Here is an 18,301-nt window from a genome sequence, read left to right as displayed (position 1 = left end):
TATATATATATCTTCTTGTCAGATGTCGTCTCCTTCCAGGAGACTACCATGAGCTTCCACCATGTACGGTTTTCTGCTTCTTTTTTACATTCTTCATAGACAAAAAGGTCCAGTCCTTAATATTTCCATTCCAATCTGTTCTTTGTCTTCCTGTTCTTCTTTTTCCTTGTATCATTCCTTCTATAAGTGTTTTTTTTTATAGGGATTCATGCCTTAGTATGTGACCAAGGTAGAAGTAGGTGATTTTCCCTTTCTTAATGGTTTTCAGCAGAGTCCTATCTTCTCCAATAATCTCTAATATTTCTAAATTAGTTTTTTTGTCAGTCTATGCGACTCTAAAAATTCTTCTGAGGATCCACATCTCAAAGGCTTTTAGTTTATTTTCACAATATTTTGATATTGTCCAGGTTTCTGCTCCATATAGCAGTGTTAACCATACATTTGGACAGCCTAATTCTTGTTTTTGTGTGAATTTTCCTTGAGGTCAGAATGTTTTTCATGCTAATGAAGGTTGATCTAACAATTTCTATTCTTCTTAATATTTCCTTATCACACTTTCCATTTTCTGTAATTAGTTGACCCAAATATATATAACTCTCTACTTGATCTTAATATTTATATCGGGTATTTTAACTTTTCCTCTTGTTACCAGCATGGTTTTGGTTTTTTTGAAGTTGAAATTAAGTCCATATTTTTCATTTAGTTTCAGTATCTCTTCTAGTAGGTTTTGAAGATCTTTTTTATTTTCAGCTATCAGTATTATATCATCTGCATATTTTAAGTTGTTTATATTTCTGCCTCCTATGCTCATCATCATCATCATCATGCGTATCAAGGATTTAGGCCTAGCATGGTCTGTTCCGGCCTTAGAAGTCATCATTGAATCGTTTAACCTCCTGTGCTGACTCCTTTAAATTCTTCTAATTGCTGGAAGATATTTTATAGAGCTTAAACAATATAGGAGAAAGAACATAGCCTTGTCTGACACCCTTCTTTACTGGGAATTCCCCTGAGGTTTCTCCTGATATTTTTATTTAGGCAGTTGCTCTGAATATAGATTTATCAGTAATCTGGTATCTTTACCATCTACTCCTAATTTTCTGATGCATTTGATTAGTTGTTCATGTTGTATATTGTCAAAGACCTTTGTGTAGTCAATAAAACATGAGTAGACTTCTTTCTGCTTCTCCAGACATCTTTCTATAATAGTTCTAATGTTGAAGAGGCCTTCTCTGGTTCCTTTATTTTCCTGAAAACCAGATTGTGCTTCATTAATTTCCAATTAAATTTTATGTTTATTTCTTTCTAGGATGATATATAACATAACTTTTGCTATCTGACTGATCAGACTGATTGTTTTGTACTCTTCACATTTGATTGTCTTAGATTTTTTAAGTATTGGTAGGAATGTCGAGCACTTAAAATCTTTTGGCAGGTGGTGTATATATATATATATATATATCCCCTAATCTATAGAAATATAGAGTTGTATTTGTATTTATTTTCTATTCTGGTGCTGAATATTACTGTGTATGTAAATATGATTTTCATTCTTATCTTTCTTCGGTTAGCAGAAATAAGTCAAACATTTCTCACATTCATTCAGTGTTCTTTTCATGAAATAACCAGTTACTTTCTTTTTTATATCATTTCCGAAAAGAAATTCCAAATCATCTAATATGACTTCATGGATGTCAGGAATAATAATAATTATTATTATTATTATGCAACACTTCCACGAAGTCAAAAGACTCATCGAGGGAGGGCACCTACTCTACAACTCTCCGTCTCCACCAACTGTAACCACCTTCATCATCTACACCAATGCCATCTACCGCCGACCACCACCACTAGTATTTTCACAATCACAAACATCTATGCCCACTGTGGGATTTGAACCCGTGGCCTTTTGGCTGGAGAGTGGATATGCTAACTACTGATATTTCTCATATTTAAGTCTCAAGAAAGATCTCTGATGCCTCAGCAGTTTGATATAAAGCTTCACCATTCTCAGTTTCCTCTAGTGATTTCCAAAAACATGTTAAGCCCTGCTAAGCTTTTAGGATTAGCCTGGTTTTTCTTGGATTTTTAGGAAATAAACCCTGAAAACCGAAGTGTTTTTCTTTCTTTCGTGGGGGGGGGGGTTACAGAATAGAAGGAAAGATATGAGATGATTGAAAATTCATAGAAAAAAATTCCCTTACCAATTATTTTGAAATTGGTTTTTAGGGTATTTTATTGTATTTCCTGCTAACTAATACATTTGCTTTGTTTTGCTTGTGCCTGTGAAGTGCAGTGGTGGCAGCATGATTGTGTGGGAGGTTTATTCACTATACACAGTTTCATTGTATTGTGCATAAAAATTCATCTTACTGCATAAAAATGTATACTTATATAAATTAAAGATGCTAAGAAATTATATTCTTGGTTTAATCCTCTGTCCAAGTGTAAGCAAACAATGTTTGCTCCTGAAGTATCTTCGACTACTTATATATAGAGGCTAATAGCTTCACATCAGTTGCCTTGATATCACATAATGCAAAGTACACACCTTTGAAAGGTGTGTGCTGTGTATAATTCAGTGCAGCATGGGAAGGGCCACTACCCAGATTAGTTTGTCTCATCAGTGGGAGCCCAACCTCAATAAAGATCGAAACCAGTCTGGGTAGTGGCCCTTCTGATAATGCATTGCATTATACACATCCGAAAGGGTATGTGCTCTGCATTATGGGATACTAAGGCAAGTAATGTGAAGTTATTAGCCATTATATACAAGGAACCCTGTCGTAATGATACTTCATGTGCAAACATTGTTTGCTTATACATGGATAAAGGATTAAACCAAAATTAATTTCTTGGTATCTTTAATTTATAGTATAACTAAGTGAAAAAAACTGTCAACATCTATCTGTAATTTAGAGTATTCTAATAATAAGGTGTGACATCTTTTGACTACTTGTATATGGGTAATATGTATGACTTCTGCATTACTTCAAACTTGGTATCTCTTCTGGGTTGGGTTCTCACTGATGACATTTATTGATACTTGTCATTGTTTGCTTACTTCCTGGGGAGTAGAGAGGTTCTACTCAGTGGTGGGTTTTTTCCTGTTGCTGGGTGGAACCAGCGCTGAGTTTTCCTTCATGTCCTGGAGTGATGAGTTTGGTAGTAATCCTTTAAGATCACTCATTGAGATTTAGAATTTTTGGTGAAGTATCCTTGCACTTAAACATACCTCAGTAAAGGTTGAAACTAGTCTGAGTAGTGATCCTTCCTATAATGCTTAGCATTATACACACCCAAAAGGATGTGTGCTTTGCATTACGGGATACAAATGCAATTGATATGAAGTCATTAGCCTCTTTATACAAGTAGTCCAGTCAGAAAGATACTTCACATGCAAATTGGTTGCTTACTTGGATAAAGGATTAAACCAAGAATATAATTTCTTTACATCTTTACTTTGTAGTATAACCAAGAAAAAAAAACTTTCAGTGTCTATCTTGAATCCTTATATGTTTTGTAAAAAAAAAAGGACTGAATCTGGTAGTCTCCAACAAAATCTTACTGATATCGATTTGTTCACTGGAGCTCAGTCAACTCAGTCAACATATGTGTAACTGATTCCATGCCTTAACAAATTACATGATCGTATTGTACTTTATAATCTGATGTATTTGCCACTCCATTTAATCATTAATAAGCTCATGAGCTAGTTATTTGCAAAGCAAACCACTTCCCCTTTTTTTGTTTGTTTGTTTTGAAACAAACCCTTCATAAATGTACACTTGCATAAATAGAGTTTATAGGATGACACATAATTTATTCCCTGCCATATTACCAAAACTGTAAATTATTGGATATGTATTTGACTGTAACAATCTAATTATATTTGTTGGATGTCTACTATTTTACGATATCCGATTATCTTACATTATTTTTTTTTAGTGGCAGCTGAATTTTTGATAAAATAATTAAATAAAAAGGAAAGGATAACTTTTTTTTTTTTTTTTTTTAAATTATTTATCATGTAGTTAAACATTTCCAAAAATGTGTACTGGAAAAATGCATTAGTTCTTGTAATAATTAGAAATGTTTATATAAGAAAGCTGTTACTTACGGCCCATCGAATTGTGGTATTTTATTTAAAAAAAAAAGACTTGCCTCTAGTGTAGTTTTGATTTCTGTAACATAAACTTGAGAGAAGAAATTATTGGACTTTCCGATGACGTTTTCATGGTATTGAAGAACTGCTAACTTGTTTACAAACACCTTTCACCTCACTGCCATGTTGATTACTGCATCAAACAGTAGTGTGCTTGTGCAAACATCATAATTCTGAAGAGGAAGTTGAATGAATGCGAGAGAAAAAAATAGAGCAGCTGTTTGCGTTCATTAAGAACACAGAAAGAGAGGATGTTCTAGTAGGGAGTTGTAAGTTTTAGGGGTGAAAATAGTTTTAAGGAATTTCTTAAGCCACCTTTTTGGCTTTGAGGTAAACAAATAGTTATCCCAAAATTAACATATGAATTTTCTTTATATGAAGTAGACTTGTAAGAAATTAATTTTTTGTATTTAAGGATAATGATGCAGCTTCCACCAGGAAACTGGGAAGAACTTTAAAATTTTCTTCATATTCTAAAGAAATAGAAAGGAATTGATACTTCAAAGAATATATGAAAAAAATACATTCTTTTTTGAGAAAGATTGTGCAAAATTGTATTTTTTGTTTTAGAGGAAAATAGGTATGAGTTAAGAAATTTATATTTTATGGCCATTATTGAGAGCTGAAGAAATCGTGTGTTATGAGCTTAAAGTTTGTGTATTCTCACAAAATCCTGTAATTTTGGAGAGAAGAAATCTTATGTAATGTTTATGTTCTTTCACTGTGTTAAATGTATGGGCCTTCTTTTATTACAATCTTTTAATAAAAATATCCCAGGTATGAATCTGTGGTTAATATCACAAATTCGTACCTGGGGTATTCAAAAAAGAAAGTGGAAACATACACTATAAAAAAAATTTATACCTTCTTTCCTTCACACTCGGCATGTGCAAAGATTTCATATCTGATTTATGCAGATTGAAAATATAACTTTCTACAACTTAAAAAATTTAAAGATACAAAGTGTTATAGAACTTCTGTTAATTATCAGGGAATTATATAACTGGAAAGCAAAAAGTATTTTCCTTTTTAACATAATTTTGATTTCTCTAGAAAGCACATTTGATGAATTCAAATGTTCTTTCTAGAAAAACCAAAGTTAATTAAACCAAAGAAAAATCATGAAATGTTTTTTTCACATCCCTCCTCATGGGAAAGTACTGAGCAACAATTTGTACAGTGCCTGTCATGAATGCATGAATGCCCATGTGAGTATCCTGGCCATTGTAACATCATATGCTAAATAAATGTGGAGCATTAATGCATTCATGCCTGGCACTGTACAATACCAGCCTGGTTGGCCATGTGGTTAGCATATCGGCTCTCCAACCAAAAGGCTGCAGGTTTGTATCCCGCTGTGGGCATGGATGTGTTATATCTTCTTCCTTTGTCTTTGTGTGGTGTCACTTTCTTGTTAATTTTCTATCTTAAATCCTTGTTGTACCAACTAAGCCTGAAATCTCTAACCTATCTCTCTGGGGCTGCTTCTCTATTCGGAACTCTGACAAAATTTATTTATTTTAGCTGCACCAGCCAGAGTGCTAGTACAGAAGAGTTCTTGTACAAAGAAACCTTCCCAGAGTTTAAGTATTACCTAATCTTATTAAAGTATTAAGTGCCTATAGAAACTTCAACATTGCGGTCATGGCCTAAACTTTCTAGACTTTCTTTATTTTCCCCTTATTCACAGGTTTCGAACTTTAGCGAGTGGTAATTTCAATCTCATGCTCAGACAAACTCAGACTTACATAGAAAAAACATGTTTATTAATTATCAAAATTTCATACAATAAACTTTTACATATCAAGGTATGTCATCTCAGAATTATAATTCATTAGCTGAGCTATAAGGAACACATTAATTATCAAAGCACTCTAATTTTACATCTCTAGATTAAGTAAACACATATTTATCATGAAACAGTAATTCAGAATTCTAAGTAAAACTTGCTAACAAAGGTCAATTCACATTCAACTAAGTGTTGCATACTCTCAGGCTTTCAGACTACTAGTCCAATATGATTAACACGTTACTGAGCACAAAAGTCACTTAAAAGTTCTCTCTTTTTTCTCAATCAGAAATCTGTTCTTCTCTCTTTGCCCCAATACTAATTGTTACAAGAATAAGGAATTTACTGTATGTTACCAGTGTCCTGATAGGATACGCATTTCTTTTCGTCTGTCCTTTGTAGGCAGATGTTTTCTGCTTTATCGAGTCGCGTCTGCGTGGAGGTTACGCTGATCGACGCAAATCGCCATTCCTTGCACTTTGCCGTATAAACGCTCGTCTACTAGATCGATATTGTCATCTCGGCCGTCCTTTTTGAGGAACCTATTCCGCTGTTTCGCATTGGTAAACTTTTACTGATGGCCCTAGTTGGTGTCTGCCATCAGCTCACGTATAGCATGACCAACTCATTCAGCTAGCAACCGGGAAGGAGATTACTTCCGGTGCCGTTGATCGATCAGCACTCTGCTTGTCCACACGAGAAAACAGGAACAAAAAAAAAACGGGGGGTTCAAACCCGAGTGAACTCGCTTTTTATTCTTCTTCTTTTATAGCGCCCTCTTTTCGTAATGGAGGATCTCTCACTGTGCTCTCCTATTTGCCACTACGTGATTGCATCACACTTCTGCTCCTTGAAGAGCGCTCATTTCGCCGAACGCGAGTTCAGTTCGCCTTCCACGAACACTTCCGTTGCGCCATTACGTCATCGTAGGCAGCTAGCTAGCAACCTTTGAACCTTTGTTTGCACTTAGATTTACATTCTTACACAGTATAATTTAGACATCAATAATTTTAACAATATAATTCTATTTTGACATACAATTTTCTCCTCAACTTTACTTCTTTCTAAGGTAATTGTAACAGGTTTTCTTTTATATTTTTCTTACTTAACTAATAGTGCAAACATATCTAGCTCAGAATTGTGTTTCTTGTTAAATCTTTAATGAATGACTTTTTGTTGAAAGAGTCCCCATTCAAGATCTAACAGACGTTTTTGATTGTCTGTGAAAATACTAGTGGTGGTGGTGGAGGAGGACTGCAGATGGTGTTGATGTAGATGATGCGGTTCACTGCAGTTCATGGATCTGAGTGGTGGAAACGAAGAGTTGTAGAGTAGGTGCCCTCCCTCGATGAGTCTTTGGATTCTGGAAGTGTCATGTAATAACAATAATGTATTTTTGTTTGTAAATTGCATGTGTTCTACTAACTGGTTTGCCTGGTTACTGGATGGAACACCTGAGTTTCGAGGAGGGTAAACCCTGCCACCTTCATATGAGAGCAGTTAACTTGCTTTCAATTTGAAAAGTCCTAATAAAGGTTCATCTTAGAAGATTCTAACTTGGGTCTTTTCCACCGAAGAACTTCCTTCATCTATACTGACTGAATTACAGTGGCTTAATACTCCCCCACATAACCAGTAATCCTTCCACTTTATATAATTATATAAATTATATATAATAATTAATTAATAATAAATAATAATTTATATATTGCCTCCATAATATCTTCTTCCAGATGACTTGCTAAAATTTACTATTCATTCATTTTACAATTCCTCTGTTCAGATATTGCCACAGTTAATCATTTCTCGACTAATATGTAGTTGCTGTTTCTCCAGAATCTTTCAAGGAGAATATATATGAAGAACTACAATAGGTGAAACTGGCCAGTAGCCCTCACCTGGCCAGTAGCCCTCACATGCCAGGCTACTGGCCAGGTGAATTAAATCAAGATTTTTTTCACCAAATGGAGGCAGATTTAACACTCAAAGTAGCATCCTCTGATGTGGTGATCATATACAACACGGGTGGCCAAACTTTTAGACGTTGGGACTACTTACCTAGTGAAAATATCTCTGCGGGCGACTATAGATACGATCGAAAATTGTGGAATATTTTCGAGATTTTTAAGGCAATACATATAAGAAAAAAAAAAAGAAAATTTATTGTTCATAACTTTATTAAAAAAATAATAAGAATAATAAATACAAAAAACTAAATTAAATTATAAAAACAAAATTGAATATTTTAATTTAATTGGACGATACCTTACATTGCATAGATGCAGCTAAGCGATCATAATCTGGATCGTACGAACTTAAAGAAATTCATAAACACGATTACAGATGTTGATCACTTAGCTGCGATCTGTGCTTTGTCTTAATAGCATTCATACATGAGAATGCCGATTCGCACAAATAAGTTGATCCAAAAAATGCGTTAAAATAAGTGCCGATTCTCCAAATATTTGGATATTTACTTTTGTGATCAACTTCCAAAAACTATTATTTGAAGCAGTTGATTTGAGGTGGATATCTCATTTCATATTTATAATTTCTTCTTCCAAATCTACTGTATTTGTGTCGAGAAATTCATTCAATTTTGAAGCTGTATTCTCAACATTAATATTTTCATTGAAAGGATATGAAAAAAAAAGAGCGATATCATCGAGCTTGCTGATTCCTACAAATCTTACCTCAAATTCATTCATTAAAAGTCAGCGTGTTTATTAATGGTGACGTTTTGTATATCCCTTGACTGGTCAGCCAAATTTTAAAAATGCGTTAAAATAAGTGCCGATTCTCCAAATATTTGGATATTTACTTTTGTGATCAACTTCCAAAAACTATTATTTGAAGCAGTTGATTTGAGGTGGATATCTCATTTCATATTTATAATTTCTTCTTCCAAATCTACTGTATTTGTGTCGAGAAATTCATTCAATTTTGAAGCTGTATTCTCAACATTAATATTTTCATTGAAGGGATATGAAAAAAAAAGAGCGATATCATCGAGCTTGCTGATTCCTACAAATCTTACCTCAAATTCATTCATTAAAAGTCAGCGTGTTTATTAATGGTGACGTTTTGTATATCCCTTGACTGGTCAGCCAAATTTTAAAAATGTTTCAATTCGCACCGCTTTAATTGTATTTCAAGCATGTTTAATTTTTCCTTGAATGATTTTAAGGCGCTTATCATATAAATGATTGTTTTACTTTTTCCTTGTAATTCTAAGTTTAGGTTTAGTTTTTCTGTAATGTCACAGAAAAAGGCGAGGTCAAGTAGCCATTCTTTATCATTTAATTCTGGATGTGAATCATCTCTGTTTTTCAAAAACGAATTTATTTGTGGAAGAAGTTCTCTGAATCTTGCTAAAAATGTGGCACGGCTTAACCATCTTATGTCAGTATGTAACAATAATTCACTATGCTCATTCTCGAATTCTTTTAGCAAAGCCCGAAATTGGCGATGCAGCAAGCTATTTGATCTTATTGAATTAACAATTTTGAAAGTAACATTCATAACATGATTGAATTTCAGTACTTTTGAACACAAGGCCTGCTGATTGATGATGCAATGATAGTCCACAAAATTTGGTATATCTTCATCATTTTTACAAAGAGTGACGAAACCAATTTTATTACCTACCATTGCAGGCACTTCGTCCGTAGTTATTGACACTAACTTATGAATTGGAAAACTTGTACGTACAATGTAATTCTTAATTGGAATAATGGTTAATAATTCTTCTATGACCGATATATCCTCAAAAACCATTTGAATAAAAATACACAATTGTGCAGTACCAGCATAATCAGTAGATTTGTCAAACTGTAGTGACAAAAAATTGCACTTCTTTATGTTTTCATGCAGAATCTCTTCAAGGTTCCGGCTGGTTTCTTCTGCTCTACACATGATTGTGTTTCATGATAATGACATATTGTTAATAGTAGTTATTATTTCTGATTTATTCTTAAAATTTTGAAATAATATTTCACCAGCTTTGATGAAGGCTTCCTTCCATACTTCTCCATCTTGAAACGGCTTATTACGTTTAAAGTTTCAGCAACTTTGAATGACGCAATTGTAGCAGCCTTTGCACCTGTATTGTACTTGACGAAAATATTTTGTTGTGCTGTCAGTTGTGTCTTCATTTGATGTACCTTTGCTTTGCTTAAGGCAGTGCCCTGTGGATAATCTTCTTCGTAGGTTTTATGAACAGTTCGATAGTGTCTTTCAACGTTTGCTTTTTTTTGATAAGGTTTTATTTTTTTCACACATCTTCTTGGCTCACTCATTGTTATCCTTAATTTTTTTTAAAATTATTTTTTAACAATACTAATTGCATTCACTTGCTTAAATTAAAATAATATACACTAAAGATTGATAAACAGAAAACGATTTCATGGGATTACTCGGTACTAAAATACTGGATAATCGGGACACTTTGGCTGCAAGAGTCTTGATCAAGAACAATACACAGATGGATTGTCAACTGGCAGTGTACACGTCATCAAACGTGTTACCATTGGGCGCGTTCAGAACCGTCAAGGGAACATTTCTGGACTAAGCGAATCACGTGACTGCTGTAAAGCGTTGGCTTCATTGTTAACCGCTAAATTATAAACTTTACATCAGATTAGAAATAAATTAATTTGACAATTTTTTTACCAATTAATAATTTTGATTGTCATTTATCTATTCATTTTCAATCTATTTATTCATTTAATTTGCTACATTCGTTAAGAAACGAATAATTTGCTACATTCAGGTGCCTTGCGGTCGACGTCTTGGCCACCCCTGATATACAAGATACTGATTCCTCATTTACATTTCGTTACATACCTGCTTAGGTAGTCATTTCTCTGAAACTGAAATTCATTTTCTTTGTTCCTAGATGCTAGCTAGTCTTCATTCCAGTCTGTATTTCCATAATTAAAATTGTCTGTAATGATTTCAGTAAATGAATTTATCTGTATATTTTCTTGTTGCCATTCCTCACATTTCTGGCCCTATAGCAACATTCCAATAAATAGTATTTCCACCTATGCCTCACACCATGCTAGTTATATACCATCTTTTGAATTCTAGTCCTGTTTTAATCCTCTCAAAGATCTTCATCATTGTTACTCCAAAAATACTGATTGGCTTATAGCTTCAGTTTTGTTCCACATATGAGATTATATGTCATTCCACTCCTTTTCATACCCTACCAAAGTCTGCACTTAGAAACAATCAGAAGCCTTGGCAATTCTTTCATATTTTCTTAACATCCCATAACTTTATTCACATAATAATTAAGGAATTGACAGCGTACACTAGAAATATAAATTAAATAAACTTTAATATATACTTTCCGATATTTCGGCAAACGTCACGTTGCCATCTTCTTGGGAACTTATTACAAAGACACGTGCACACAAGTACTATATAACAGCAAATGAGAACAGAAGCTAGGATTTATTCACATACTTATCCCATCACTGTTTACATCAATATTTTGCAATATATTTAACACTTCTGATTAACCCACCACCATTCCCTCATCTGTTCTCTTCATGTTATCCAGGTTGAGATTTTCTAGCATTTTATTTATTAATTTAATTTTTTTTTTTTTTATGTTGCTCCCACCAATGAAAGGTGTTATTTGTAAGCATATAGTCCATTTTATACTGTGGGTGAGCTAGGGATATTTTTTTTCTATTTTTATCAATTTTATATATTTTTTTTGTAATCAGGAGTGCTGCTGATATGCAGTACGTACAGGAGTTGAATAGGCTGGAAATGTGAGCATGTGAAAATAGATGTATAATTTTTGAATTACAGTGGCTCAGTACTCTCTCACATAACTAAAAGCTATCAGGTTGATAGCTTTTAACAAAATGGCTACCGATTAGTTGAACAATCACTTCTACATCGGTCACCTGCATACCATCTGCATTCTGTAGAGTTATTCTTTCAAATTCATTCTTTCTTTTACTTGCAGCATAACAGTAGAATTCTTTTGGGTTGTCTTTAACTTGCAGCTCCAGTTTCTTTTCATACTCAAACTTAGATTTACGTACAGCAGTTGTAGCTCTTCTGGCTTGCAGCTTATAATTTTCATAGCAGACATCATCCTTATGCACATGGTATTTCTTTCACACCACCACATATGGTATTTCTTCCACACAGCCTTTTCTTACAAATCTCTTGCTTGATAAGATTACACATGCATTTCACTCTTACCCTATTTATTCTTTGAACTCTCAGGACACATTCTGATATCGCATCATTTAAGTATTTCATTTAAGCAAAAAAAACTACTGAATAACTACAACGATATATGTTATGGAGTAAACTGCTTTGTTAACAAAAAATTGTATGTTTACACCTGATGATATATAAATCCACAACTATTGGTGGAATCTTGGTCAAATAAAGCATTAACAACAGTAGATTACATGCTCGAAATGGTCACCTTGTCTTTCAAGACAGGTTTTGCAGCGCATTCTCTGTCATCTTGGAGAAGGGATTGGGACATTTGTTGGACATATCATGTAATTTTTTTCTCTTAGTTCATCAAGGTTTAAAAGCAGGTCATGGTGGAATACCTGTTCCTTCAACATTCCCTAAACAAAGGCATCAAGCGATGTGAGATCAGGAGAACGTGAAGGGTATGAGAATTCTGTGAATCCCCAAATGCTCTTTGCATCACAACAGAATACTCTTGCTACATCGGAACTTCTCGATTAAGGCAATGATAACGTTATTGCCTGGGGCATGCTTACAGAAATGATGAACAAACTGCTCACAAACATGTCAGTGTCTTGGACCATTTGTTCTGCCAACTCCATGTAAATGAAAATAATGCTCAACAATAAATGTCTTTTCTTCCAATGTCAACACCATTTCTACAGCTAAATGTAATGGTGTAGAATCTACACATGCTCTTCTATTAATGTGTATGCAGTCGAATGGCATATCTCATATCGTGTATACTGAGGGGGGGGGGTTCAAAATTCAGTACTGTTTTTTTTGCACCATATCATATTTCATCTAGAACATAAGCCTCAAGTAGAATGAAATGCATTCAAAATTATAGACTAGCATATATTTATTAAATTAACCATTTCAATTAATGTAAAAGAGAGACTGTCTATTATCATTAGGTTTCTTTCATGAAAACATTATTTTTGGTTCTGTAGGAATAGACAGCTATATTTTGATTAATGAATTACGTCAGAAGTTTCCATCTGTGTGGGTAAGGAGTCTCGATGATGACACTGTAAGTAAATTATTTTATGAACTTTTTTGTTGCATTCATGTTGTTTAGAATAAAAAACTTGCCTGGAATAATAATTAACTGACTTTATTTACTTAGATCATTACACCAATATTTCGGCATCTTCATGAGCACAAAGATGTAATCTCCATCCTTACACACACACACATGTACAGCAGTAGAAAGGCAAACAAAGACTGAGTAAATAGACAGGATTCTATATCTGTGGTGATACCTTCTATGAGTACATTGATTGGATCTTGCTTATTCTATTGAAGGTCTTAAGATGATAATTTCTGAGAATATTGATTTAAATTCAGAGAATGTTTTACAGCTGTGTCAGATTCCAGAAACAGCTTCTCAGATCTGTAGCCACTTCTGTATAATAGGGAGGTTCTCTCCCCCCTCTCCCCATTTTGCATACACTGATCAATATCATTGGCATGATCTTTCATCCCAAAACATGCTATAATGTGTGGTTGGAGGGATAAACAGAGTTCTGTTGATTTTATAAAGATGAAGTGATTAGCTGAAACAGTGTCCTCAATGTGATTAATTAGAACTAGAACCATCTGCTTGGATCATACCATACCATACTAGCCATTGAAATCAATTGCATCCTTAAAAAATCAACAGAACTTCTGGTTCATTCTTATTATTAGTATCCATCCCAAAAAAAGAAAGAAATCTGTTGTCATTCCTTACATTCTTGCCACCTCAGAAAAAATTTCACACATTTTTAAAAGATACAATGTGTAGACTTCCATTAAATCATATGAGAAATTAGCTATTGTTATTCACTAACCAAAAGATCCTCTCCATTCTTTGGTCTTGCAAACTGATATACTTTGGACAGGAAGAAAAGCCAGAATTTGACTGAATGAACATAGGTACATCCATTAACTATCTATAGCTATTTTGGAATTGGCAACCATGCACTTGATATGAATCACTGGATTCAATGGTTGGGGAACCTCCCTATTATTCAGAAGCAGTCAGAAATTTAGGCGGTTCCTAGAATCCATCATATCATTATACCATTCTCCAAATTTAAATAAATAAGGCTGCCTGACCTTACTGGAAGACACTCGTCTTGAGATCTCAGTGTATGAGAAAGATCCCATCATTGCATCTAGAGGGCATCAGCAAAGACTTGAGGATCCTACATTTTTGCACTGCATTAATGATGGTGTGCCAGCATGAATGAGTAGAGATTATACCTTTGTGGCCACAAGGATGCCTTGTTGACCAAGGTGAAATATTGGTCTAATAATTTAATAACTAAAAACTTAGTTACTAAATTATTATACCTAAACATGCATTTTCTCCCATGCATGAGTGATAATCAATGTCTCTGTGCTTCCATACCAGATTTTATGTTGCATTAACTTTGTTGATTTTTTGCCATCTAGCTATTATTTTATAGCCAGATGACAAAAATAATGTTTGCCTTTGATTTAACAAGGTTAAAGTATTAACTACTGTTTATTGTTATTATTATTGTCATTATCAGAGACTACCAGGGAGTCAGCTACTAATCAAGAGACCATATATTAACATCACCCACACCAGCTGTCATACCTTCTCTAAAATACATTACACTAGATGCACTCACCAATTCAACACATTCCACTCACTCTGCTCTGTAGAAGAAAAATCTAACTCTTTTTCCCTCTTTTAACCATGCACAAACTTAACTTCTACAGTCCCCCATATCCATCTTTTTGTTATTCTATAACACCCATTCAGTAGTTAGTAGGCATCTATATCATCCCTCTTTCTCCTGTTTACAGTGTCTGCAGCTCACATACTTTAACCTCTTTTCATGATATACGTTCCAAAATCACGATATCATCTCTGTAACCCCCTTCCTCATTGCACTCTTTACACAGCTTCTTTATATATATATATATATATATATATATATATGATTCACAAATGAAAGGCTACAAGACATATAGCACATTAGTGCTATGTCTGTTTGGACAAATGGAAGAATAGAAAAAAGGTACAGGAATCTATTCACATTTGAATTTGAAAAAACACCCCAACTCAACATCACCACAGTTAAAGATCGGTACTGTCAACATAAGAAGCCTGAATGGCAAAGAAATGGAGCTAGCTGAGGAATTCGATAAGTACCAGATCGACATAATAGGGGTGACTGAAACAAAAACGACAAACACTGGTGAGATCTTTCTGAGCAATAAATACAAAATGTTATATTCAGGCAATGACAATCAAGGAAAAGAAGGCGTAGCCATAGTATTCAACACAAAGTACAAGGCTAATCTTGAATGGCAGGCAGTCTCAAGTAGAGTAATGTGGGCAAATATGAGAATGGGGAACTGGACAATGAGACTTATTTGTGCCTATGGTCCCACAGAAGGTTCTACTAAGGTAGAAGTGGAGGAATTTTTTGAAGCTTTAGAGAAAGTGACTGACACAATGAAAAAGGAAAAGTTGGTCCTTGTTGGGGATCTAAATAGCAGAGTAGGAAATGATTGTGAGACATACAAAAATATTTTGGGAAAATTTGGAGAAAAGAGCAAAGCTAATAATAATGTCAAATATCCGTTGGATTTCTGCTCAGGACATGGACTGGTTATTACTAACACCATGTTCCAACATAAAAATGTGCACAAATTCACATGGAGAGAAGAGGCAGGAAATAAGAAAAGTCTCATTGACTATGTTATTGTTGATAGTGATGTTTTCTCCCTGGTGCAGGATACCAGAGTGTACAGAGGATTTGAAATTGGAAGTGATCACTATTTAGTCTTGAGCAGGATAAAATTAAATTTCATATCGAAAAGAATAACATATAAGAAAGTTTTAAAGCGAATAAAAGTTGAGCAGCTATCTGATATGAACTGTAGACTAAAATGCACAAAGATTATTGAAGATAAAATGAAAGAGTTTGAGAACAGGAACCAAACTTTAGAGATTCCGTGGCAATCCTTGAAGAAAACCTTGATCGATTCAGCCAGAGAGGCATGTGGTGAGGTTGTCTGCAAGCATAGAAAAATCAGAAATCCATGGTGGACACAGGAAGTTAAAGAGGCAGTGAAGGAAAAGAAGAAAGCATATGAAAAGTTCCTGGCAAATAAGTCAGCTTGTGATTTTAGAGAATACAGAGAGAAATGTAAGAAAGCTAAACACTGTGTAAAACTAGCTAAGCAAAAGTCATGGGAGGACTTTGGCAAGAACATAGAAAATAAATATCAAGAAGGTGGCAAAATATTTTGGAGGTTGTTGAAGAAGCTTAGGAATGGAGGAAAGAGACATGAAAACAGGAGGAAAAGATATCCTTGAAGTATGGAGTAATTACTTCGAGAAATTGCTAAATGAAACAAGCAGTGATAGCACAATGGTAAAAAAACACTCAACAGGCATACTGTCAAGGATACATATCCATACTTGAAGTAGAAAAAACCATCAAAGGCTTGAAATGTGAAAAGCAGCAGGAATAGATGATATTCGATAAATGCTGAAGTGGTATTAAATTCGATAAATGGTGGTATTAAAGTCTTGCAGTGGCTGCACTGCATAGTTCAGAAGGCCTGGCCAGAAGGACAAATTCCTGATGATTGGAGTAGAGCTCTCATAGTACCCATATATAAAGGGAAATAAAACTGAATGTGAGAATTACAGAGGTATTTCCCTACTGAGTGTTCCTGGTAAGATATATGCAAGTATACTTGAGAAATGGTTGAGAAGAATTGTAGAAGAAAAGCTTGGTGAAGAACAAGCTGGATTCAGGCCAAATAGAGGCTGTCAGGATCAGATCTTCACTTTACGACAAATAGTGGAGAAATCATGGGAATATAACATAGATCTCTATTTGAGTTTTAGAGATCTGGAAAAGGCATATGATAAGGTGCCAAGAGAGAGAGAAGCTATTCAATACGCTACAGTTATATGGTGTCAATGGGGCATTATATCAATCAATATTTAGTCTTTATTTGAGTTGCAAGTCAGTAGTTAGAATTGAACGAAATACAGGAAGATGGTGTAATGTTAAATCTGATGTGATACAAGGATGTACATTATCCCCTCTGTTATTCATTATCTATATGGATCACATTATGAAGGAAAGTGGTATTAAACATGATATTAAAAGTGGAGATGTTAATGTTAGCTCTTTGCTTTATGTGGACGATGTTATACATATCAATAAATCCGCTTCGAGTCTGCAAGATTCCTTGACTAAATTGAATAACTGTTGTAATAGATATGGTATGAAAGTCAGCAATAAAAAGACAATGAAAATAGGCAGAATCGTTGAAAATGTCAATTGCATTGTGAACGGAGAACCTGTGGAACAAGTAAAACATTTCACCTACTTAGGCACGATTTTTAGTGAAGATGGTAAATTAAATATAGAAATAGACAACAGAATCAATAGATCTGGTATAGTAGGAAGTCAATTGAATTAATTCATATGGAATAAGAGAGAAATTAGTCGGAACACTAAATTAGCTGTATACAAGACAGTGTTCAAACCAGTTTTACCTATTGATCTGAGAGCTGGGTCAGAAGTAAAACACTTGACCAAAGACTAGATACCACAGATATGAGAGTCCTGAGAAAGATTAGAGCCATGAACAGATGGCATTAATGGCAATATCATATTAAAAACAAGGATATTAGGAAAGAACTTGACATTGTTGGCATCCAGGAATGCGTTAGCAGAGCTAATCTCAGGTGGTGTGGGTCATTTAAACAGAATGGGTGAAATAGTCTGAGGAAAGATTGGCAAAACAAGTATTCTCTGCCAGGTTGGCAGGAAAACGACCCAGAGGAAGACCAAGATATAGCTGGATTGATACGGTACAAAGTGTCTTAGACGACAGAAATATAAGATCTGATAATATTGAAGTCTTGACAAGTTACAGACTGATCTGGAGGAAAATTATAGATAGGAAGTTAGTAATGATGTAAATTTTCATGTAGTACTAACATATTCTGTACACCCCTTGAGGGTACATGGCAGGAATTTGATGATGATGATGATGATCTATTCACATTTTGCTTGAACAGCTGACAGTTGTATGGGGAAAGGCAGAGTGGAGGAGACTGT

The 18,301-nt window shown here is 34.4% G+C and overlaps 1 protein-coding gene across 1 annotated transcript in view; it reads left to right on the top strand.

The window, feature by feature from the left end:
- LOC150108861 (pre-piRNA 3'-exonuclease trimmer-like) overlaps nt 1–18,301 on the top strand; it is a 509,147-nt gene that overhangs the window by 170,106 nt on the left and 320,740 nt on the right. Inside the window, exon 10 of the mRNA XM_090403827.1 lies at nt 13,142–13,221. Within this exon, the coding sequence (XP_090259953.1) occupies nt 13,142–13,221 (80 nt within the window). The remainder of the gene's footprint in view (nt 1–13,141; nt 13,222–18,301) is intronic.

This window comes from Typopeltis vanoorti, chromosome 2 (genome assembly GCF_054136105.1).
Source record: "Typopeltis vanoorti isolate ZY-2024b chromosome 2, IOZ_Tvanoo_1.0, whole genome shotgun sequence".
Lineage (NCBI taxonomy): Eukaryota > Metazoa > Arthropoda > Arachnida > Uropygi > Thelyphonidae > Typopeltis > Typopeltis vanoorti.
The sequence above is the reverse complement of the archived record's forward strand: the minus strand, read 5'-3'. Positions and strand labels throughout refer to the sequence as shown.